At 48.0% G+C, this 8788-nt stretch overlaps 1 protein-coding gene across 1 annotated transcript in view; it reads left to right on the plus strand.

The window, feature by feature from the left end:
• The first annotated feature begins 1485 nt into the window (after positions 1-1485).
• LOC122724818 (golgin subfamily A member 5-like) overlaps positions 1486-8788 on the plus strand; it is a 130174-nt gene continuing 122871 nt past the window's right edge. Inside the window, exons 1-2 of the mRNA XM_043960679.1 lie at positions 1486-2079; positions 2318-2846. Of these exons, the coding sequence (XP_043816614.1) occupies positions 1486-2079; positions 2318-2846 (1123 nt within the window). The remainder of the gene's footprint in view (positions 2080-2317; positions 2847-8788) is intronic.

The following is an 8788-nucleotide window of genomic DNA, read 5'->3' on the forward strand; positions in this document are numbered from 1 at the left end:
GCTCTCAGGTGCGTTGTCCGAGCTAGACTAGCCGACCTGAGAGCTCTGTCTTTCGCTTAGTAAAATGAGCTCTGGGTTTCCTTTAGCTGGCCGGGCTCTCAGGTCATGTTGTCCGAGCTGGACTGTTCCGACCTATGAGCTCGGCTTCTGATGAGTTGAACTCTAAGCTCTCAGCTCAGCATAGATCCGAGGTACCCTTGTTTTAACAAGTCAAATCTTATATATTCTATGTGATGAGTAGGTCTAACCTTGGTGAAGTGATGAATCTTGTGGGTTAAGTTGTCTCGGCTGGAGATCAGGTCTGAACAAGTTGGGCTTGCCTGGGCCTTTAAGTGATGGGCTATCATTGTGGACCTGGCCCTTGATAGATGTAGACAAGCCCAATCGATCATTCTTTTGCCCCTTTACCTTCTCTCCGGTTATTGCTTAACCGGTGAGAGGGTAAACTTCGAGAGCAATTAATGATCGCGCCGCTCCAAGACAAAACTGTTCAGATCAACGTTCCGTCTCATCATTGCCTTTCATTTCGAATTCCTTCTGTCTTCTGAAGAAATTAGCTCTCTTCTGCTCTCTGCCTTCCTGCGACTCCCTTTGCGTTTTTCACCTTATTGTGTTCTCAGGTACGCTCCCTTGTTCTTCAATGGCAAGTTCAAAGCTTCCTGATGTTGTTAACCTTGAGTCGCGTATTACGTCTTCCAATATAACTGATTACATCTCCCGGAGGCTTCTAGACACTCCGTTGTATTTTATTCGAGCACCTCGTCCAAATGAGAGGATAGTTCTTCCCTACCCTCCCCCTCCTGGTTTAGTGGATCCTCAAGAGGGTCGTAGCATAGTGTTTTTCCTAAAGCAGAGAGAATTTGGTCTACCGTTTCCTTTTTCCCCTTTCTTTGTTGAGGTCTTTGAATACTTTGGGGTAACTCCTCGAATGTTATCCCCAAATTCTATTTTATTCATGTCCTGTTTCGAGTCTATCTGTCTGTGTTGGGGCTTCACACCTACGGCCTGTCTGTTTGTTACTTTTTTCCGCCTGGTTAGGGCGAAGCAGAACTTCTATTATTTTTCCCCCCGCAATGGGCTATCTCTTCTTACAGGCTACAAGGATTCTATAAAGGGGTGGATAGAGAATTTCCTTGTGGCGGAGCTGAAACTAGGGTCCTGCCGATCATGGGATGTGGACCTAAGTTGGGGGGAGATCTTTCCGGGCTGTAACGATCTGCCCGAATTGAGTCTTATTGAGCAGGTTGGGCTGCTTCGACTGACTTCCGTTGAGAGGAAGTATGATGTCGAGAAGTGTATGTTTGCGTCCAACCTTAGGGATATCCAGGACACGGGTATAGTGCTTTGTCCGGCTATTCTGCTTCTTCGTTGCGAAGACTATCAGATAATATGCTGATTCTGTATAACTTCTTGTTTTTTGCAGCTTCTGAGGTTAAAATGGACGGCATCAAATTCCCCAAGAACCTTGAGTTATCTCGGGAGAATATGCACGCAATTTTTGACGCCTTCGGGGATGGGCGTTCTGTAACTGAGGTTGCTATGGAGCTAGCTCAGGTCGCTTCCTCCGAGAAGGTCAGCTGGCCTCCTGTTAAAGCTTCTTCTAGAGCTTCCAAGCCGAGCTCTCACAGCACTAAATCAGCTCGGCCCTCTAGCCGTGGTGGGTTGAGCTCAAAGTCTACTGAACAAGTGGGACAGGGTGCTGCCCATTCTACTGAGGGGGTGTCGAGGGGAAAGTTTAAGTCCCCTGCTGAAGACAAGGAGACTTCTGGGACGGGGATGGAGATCATCCTCCTAGGAGATCAAAGTCCAGAGGTTTCTGGTGAAAGTGCCCCTGCCCCTGTGAGGACTGAACCTGAGGGTTCTGAGGGCATTCCAACAAAGACCGGGGGCAAGCGCCCAGCCTCTTCTGGAAAATCTGCCTCCTCTCCTGCCCGGAAGAAGTCCAGGGTTGCCACAGGATCTTCTCCAGCTCTTCCTCCCATTGGGAAAGGGAAAGGTGTTGCGGCTGACCCTTCATTGCCTTCTCCTGGCAATTCTCTGAAGACGTCGGGTATTACATCCGAGTCTCCGGCCAGTGCTGTTGCCGACCTTCTTAGGGAGCAAATGTTCGGTGGAGCCACGGAGGCCTCGGATCCACGCCTTCTTGCTCTGACCGGCCTTTTAGCCAGCTCTACCAAGGAGCAAACATCCTTCCAGTCTCGCTCTCGTGAGGAGCTCGGATCGTCCATTAGGGAGATGCTTCTAATGGTAAGTCATTTGTCCCCTTCCTTTCAGTTTGCTTTGTCTCTTTTTCTTGACGGTTGCTTTTTCATGTTAGGTGACGGGCCTCTTGATGGAGGTGGATATCCGTGATCGCTCCCTTCGGGAGTCCGTGGATCGCCGAATTGAAGAGGCACGTCTAGAAGAGAATATATCTGCCACCAGTGATGCGAGGGGCAATTTGGTAGCTGCTCGGGAGCAGATCCAGTCCCTCCAGGTGGAATTGCATTCTGCTTTGGAGGCCCTCAAAAAGGCTGAAGAGAAAACAGCCGAGACGGCAAAGCATACCTCGTCCTTAGAAGATGAGTTGTCTCGGACTCGCAATGTTCTCCAGGAGGCTGATGAGAGGGCAGCTACCTTGGAGGTTCGCTGTAGAGGAGTGCTAGAGCAGCTGTCCTCTATGACAGAGGCTCTCAAGGAGAGAGATGAGGCCGTTAGCCAGAAAGCTGAAGTCCAGCGCCAATTTGATGCCTTAAAGGCTGATCTCGAAGGACTTCAGACTCATCTGGAGGAAGTAAAGGCTCAGAAAGAGATGGCCTTAGCTCGGGTGCAGGTCCTTGAGCAGGAGTTGGGCACAAGCTCTGATCGTATCAGAGACTTGACTTCCTCGGCTGAAGAGTTCGACCTTCGCCAACAACAGCTGAAAAATGAAGTCAGAGTTTTGGAACGTAAATGTTTAGCCCTGCTTGAGGTGGTAAAGTATACCGAAGGGAAGGCTCAGCTGAAGCGCGATCAGTACATAGCGGAGTATCAGGAGTCTGATGAGCTAAAGGGTAAAATTGAGCGGGCCTGTGAAGCTCATCTGCAGGACTACAAAGATTCTTCTGAGTTTGAGGAATTTGTAGCCGAGGCTTGTGAAGAACATCTTGATGAGTATAAAGCTTCTAGTGAAATGAAACAAGCTATCTTTGATAAGGCCTACCGCATGTATGTAACTGGCTACAATCGCGGTTTAAGAGAAGCTAGACAGGCTCCTGATATTCCTTTGGCTAAGCTTCGTAGGCGCGAAGTGGACTCAGATGGCGAGTCAGTGCTATACGGGGAGGATGATTTCCCTTTGCCCCGAGGAGATTGCCGGAGGGACCGAGATCGGCCAGCTGAGTCTTCTTCAGAGGGATCCGAGCTAGGGTCAGAGGAGGACGATCTTGATTTTGTGAAAGAAGGCCTTCATCCTGGGTCAGAAATTGCCCCTACTATTGAGAGTTCTGGTCCGAAGGACACCGAGCTTCCTTCAGGGGTGGCTGTAAATAGAAATAGTGAGGGTGTTCTTATTGATGTAAGTCCTTTAAGGACTATTCATCCTCCTTCCTCACCGGAGAAATAAATTGTAATAGTTATTAATGGAATCTTAGTTTCCTTTTTGTTTTTCATATTCTTTGACATTTATCTTTACTCTTCGTATGTGTAATGTAGACTGCATATGTTTATTCAGAAGCTCTAAATTAATCTTAAGTTGTGAGTTCAGCTCTTAGCTGTCGTCTGAGAGATCAAATCTCGTACCCATTTGATGGCAACTGTCATGCTAGTTTTTGACTTCTAGTCCTTCTTTCTTCGTTGTGACTTTGTATATTTATTTTAAATAAACTGATTTAGGCTTCTGATTATAGCCTCAGTATCCTCCTAAGGATTTATGAGTTCTTCTATGGAGGGAGCTCGGCCTTTGTTTTTGGCTTTCGTATCTTGATCTTCTATCCGAGCTAGGAGCTCGGTTTTGGGCTTATTGGTCCGAGCTGGGAGCTCGACCTTTTTTTTTTTTTTTTTTTTTTTTTTGGGGGGGGGGGGGGCCCTGAAGTCCTTCACCAACTGTTCTTACCGTCAGGAGGTCTTACGAGATCCTGGCTGTGCCGGGGTGACCTTGGGGCCTCACCGGCTATCCTTGATTTTGTTTTTCTGGGAGTTCTACGGGATCCCGGTCTTCTTCTTTACTGAGGTCTCTATGTCTTAGGGAGGTTTTCTTTTGCCAGGAGATCTTGGGGATCCTGGTCTTGTAATTCCGGGACGACCTATCCTGGTCTTGTAATTCCGGGACGACCTTGGGGATCCTGGTCTTCTGCCTCACCGAGGTCTCTATGTCTCAGTAAGGTTTTCTTTTGCCAGGAGATCTTGGGGATCCTGGTCTTGTAATTCCGGGACGACCTATCCTGGTCTTGTAATACCGGGACGACCTTGGGGATCCTGGTCTTCTGCCTCACCGAGGTCTCTATGTCTCAGTAAGGTTTTCTTTTGCCAGGAGATCTTGGGGATCCTGGTCTTGTAATTTCGGGACGACCTATCCTGGTCTTGTAATTCCGGGACGACCTTGGCGATCCTGGTCTTCTGCCTCACCGAGGTCTCTATGTCTCAGTAAGGTTTTCTAGTGCCAGGAGATCTTGGGGATCCCGGTCTTCTACCTCCAGGAGGTCTCTATGTCTCAAGGAGGTCTTCTTTCGCCAGGAGATCTTGGGGATCCTGGTCTTGTACCTCCAGGAGGTCTCTATGTCTCAAGGAGGTCTTCTTTTGCCAGGAGATCTTGGGGATCCTGGTCTTGTGTCCGGGAGATCTTGGGGATCCCGGTCTTCTACCTCCAGGAGGTCTCTATGTCTCAAGGAGGTCTTCTTTTGCCAGGAGATCTTGGGGATCCTGGTCTTGTGTCCGGGAGATCTTGGGGATCCCGGTCTTCTACCTCCAGGAGGTCTCTATGTCTCAAGGAGGTCTTCTTTTGCCAGGAGATCTTGGGGATCCTGGTCTTGTGTCCGGGAGATCTTGGGGATCCCGGTCTTCTACCTCCAGGAGGTCTCTATGTCTCAAGGAGGTCTTCTTTCGCCAGGAGATCTTGGGGATCCTGGTCTTGTACCTCCAGGAGGTCTCTATGTCTCAAGGAGGTCTTCTTTTGCCAGGAGATCTTGGGGATCCTGGTCTTGTGTCCGGGAGATCTTGGGGATCCCGGTCTTCTACCTCCAGGAGGTCTCTATGTCTCAAGGAGGTCTTCTTTCGCCAGGAGATCTTGGGGATCCTGGTCTTGTACCTCCAGGAGGTCTCTATGTCTCAAGGAGGTCTTCTTTTGCCAAGAGATCTTGGGGATCCTGGTCTTGTACCTCCAGGAGGTCTCTATGTCTCAAGGAGGTCTTCTTTTGCCAGGAGATCTTGGGGATCCTGGTCTTGTGTCCGGGAGATCTTGGGGATCCCGGTCTTCTACCTCCAGGAGGTCTCTATGTCTCAAGGAGGTCTTCTTTTGCCAGGAGATCTTGGGGATCCTGGTCTTGTGTCCGGGAGATCTTGGGGATCCCGGTCTTCTACCTCCAGGAGGTCTCTATGTCTCAAGGAGGTCTTCTTTTGCCAGGAGATCTTGGGGATCCTGGTCTTGTGTCCGGGAGATCTTGGGGATCCCGGTCTTCTACCTCCAGGAGGTCTCTATGTCTCAAGGAGGTCTTCTAGTTTTGTTCTTTCTTTTTCAAAGAGAAGTAACACTCTTAATGGAGATAACATCATTGCGTAAAGAATGGCGTTATTTTATTTATTTGTGCCTTTCAGAGTACAATATTTTTCTTTACATATATTTCAAGGGAAGTACCTTTTTAAGTGCTGGATGTTCCAGGCGTGGGGCTCGGGGTTTCCTTGCATATCTTCAATTCGGTATACCCCGGGCTTAACCACTTTTGTCACCTTGAATGGACCTTCCCAGGTCGGTGCTAGCTTGCCTGCGGCTGCTCTTTTTCCTGTAGCTTCCAAGTTTCTTAAAGTCAGGTCTCCCACCTTTAAGCTTCTTTCTCTGACCTTTTGATTATAATATCTTGCCGCTCGTTGTTGATAAGCAGCAGTTCGGACTTGTGCTTCTTCCCTAACTTCTTCAAGAGCATCCAGGTTGCTTCTTAACTTGTCCCCATTGGTGTCCTCACTGAGAAATTGAACTCGATGAGTGGGGATCTGTAATTCAACTGGAACTACGGCCTCTGTACCGTAAGCGAGTGCGAACGGTGTTTCCTTAGTGGGTGCTCTGGGAGTAGTTCGGAGTGCCCATAGGATACTATTGAGTTCTTCTGCCCAGTTTTCCTTTGCACCGTCCAGCCGCTTTTTTAATCCTTGGAGGATTGCTCTGTTAGTGACTTCCGTTTGACCATTGGTCTGAGGATGGACCACGGAGGAGAACTTATGCCATATGCCCATGTTCGTCGTGAAGGTTTTGAAGGTGCTGCAGTCAAATTGTCTGCCGTTGTCTGAGATAAGCACTCTAGGTATGCCAAATCTGCAGATGACATGCCCCCATACAAAATCTATCATTTTTCTGGCTGTGATTGTTGCTATTGCTTCTGCCTCTGGCCATTTCGAGAAGTATTCCACAGCCACTACTACAAATTTCCTTTGCCCCGTAGTCTTGGGGAAAGGTCCCAGGATGTCAATTCCCCATTGTGAGAAAGGCCATGGACTGGATATGCTTGCTTGAGGAGTGGCAGGGGTCCTGATGGCATTGGCAAATCTCTGACATACGTCGCACCTTCGGACAAACTCTTCTGCTTCTTTCTTAACAGTAGGCCAGTAGTATCCTTGCCTGAATATTTTGTTAGCTAATGTCCCTGCTCCCTCGTGAGCCCCACATAGGCCTCTATGTATTTCCTCCATTACCCTTGCAGCTTCTTCCGGACTTACACACCGGAGCCATGGGCTGGACTTCCCCTTTCTGTACAAAGTTCCCCTTATTACTTGGTAATTGGCAGCTCGAGCTGCTATCTTTCTGGCTTCGTCTTTATCTTCAGGGAGTTCGCCCTTCTCCAAATATTTCAGATAGGGGCTCATCCAAGTTGGGCTCTGGTCCACCTGCAGTACCGTGTTTGTCTTCTTGAAAGCAGGTGTGCGGATATGCTGTATGTATACGTCGTCAGGGAGCTGCTCTAATTCTTCTTTGGTCAATCGACTAAGCAGGTCTGCCTCCTCATTTTCATCCCGAGGTATTCTTTGAAATCTGACAATAACTCCCCGTTCTGCGAGCTCGGCTTCTATGGCTTTTACTTTATCAAGATAATTTTGCATGATGGGGTCTCTGGCTTGATATACCCCCGTTACCTGGTTGATCACCATTTGAGAGTCACTATTTACTTCGAGGTCGGTTACCCCTACTTCCGAGGCTACCAACATCCCATTCACCAAGGCCTCGTACTCGGCCATATTGTTAGAAGCCTTGAATTCTAACCGTAAAGCATAACACACTTTGAAACCCTCCGGCCCCTTAAGCATTATCCCTGCGCCGCTGCCCTCAGATCCTGATGCTCCGTCTACATATAGCTTCCAGCTAAATTCTTGGGAAAGCTCTCGCTCTCCTTCCTTTCTAGGCATCTCCGAGGATGATTCTTCCTTCTCCTCGTTGAATGAGCATTCTGCTATGAAGTCAGCCAGCGCTTGAGATTTTATTGCTGTCCGAGGTCGGTATTCCAGACAGTAGGGGCTGATTTCCACGGACCATGCTAACATCCGTCCTGAAGTTTCCGGCCTACGTAGGATCTTCTTTAAGGGTTGGTTCGTCATCACAACTCCTTGGTGGCCTTCCAGATAAACTTTGAATTTCCGGACTGCTAACAACAAGGCATAAGCCAATTTTTTCAATGTTCGAGTACCTGACCTCAGTGTCTCTAAGTACCTTGCTGATGTAGAAAACAGGTTTCTGCTCTCCTCCTTCTACCCTTACTAGTACCGCGCTGATTGCCTGTTCTGAGGCTGCCAAATATATCAGAAGCTCTTCCCCTTTTATGGGACTGCTGAGCACGTGAGGCGAGCTAAGATATTTCTTAAGTTCCGCGAAAGCTTTTTGGCAGTCTTCCGTCCATTCGAAGTTTGGTACCTTTCTCAACTTTTTGAAGAATGGTAAACACTTTTCTGCTGACTTTGACATAAATCGGTTAAGCGCCACCACTCTCCCGGTTAATCTCTGGACGTCCCTTACGCAGGTCGGCTCTGGCATATTCAATATGGCTTCTACTTTCTCCGGATTAGGCTCAATGCCTCTTCCACTCACCATGTATCCCAAGAACTTTCCTCCCCTGATGAAAAAAGCACATTTTGCTGGGTTTAACTTCATTCTGTATTGATCTAACACCCCAAATATCTCCCTTAGATCTGCTATGTGTTGTTGAAAAGTTGAACTTTTAACCACCATGTCATCCACATACACTTCTACATTCCTGCCAATCTGGTTCTTAAAGATTTTATTCATTAATCGTTGGTAAGTTGCCCCGGCGTTTCTTATCCGAAAGGCATAGCTTTGTAGCAGTAAGTCCCGTCTTCAGTTATAAATGAGGTTTTCTCCTCATCCGACTTCTCTCCATTGGGATTTGGTGATAACCAGACATAGCATCCAAAGAAGACATATAATCAAATCCGGCCGTTGAATCGACCATTTTATTAATATCAGGGAGGGGGTAACAATCTTTGGGGCAGGCTTTATTTAGGTCGGTAAAAATCTATGCACATCCTGTATTTGCCATTGGCTTTTTTGACTAACACAGGATTTGCCAACCATTGTGGGTACATTACTTCCCTAATAAAGCCTGCTTCTTCTAAC

Source organism: Manihot esculenta, chromosome 10 (assembly GCF_001659605.2).
Source record: "Manihot esculenta cultivar AM560-2 chromosome 10, M.esculenta_v8, whole genome shotgun sequence".
In the NCBI taxonomy this organism is placed as follows: domain Eukaryota; kingdom Viridiplantae; phylum Streptophyta; class Magnoliopsida; order Malpighiales; family Euphorbiaceae; genus Manihot; species Manihot esculenta.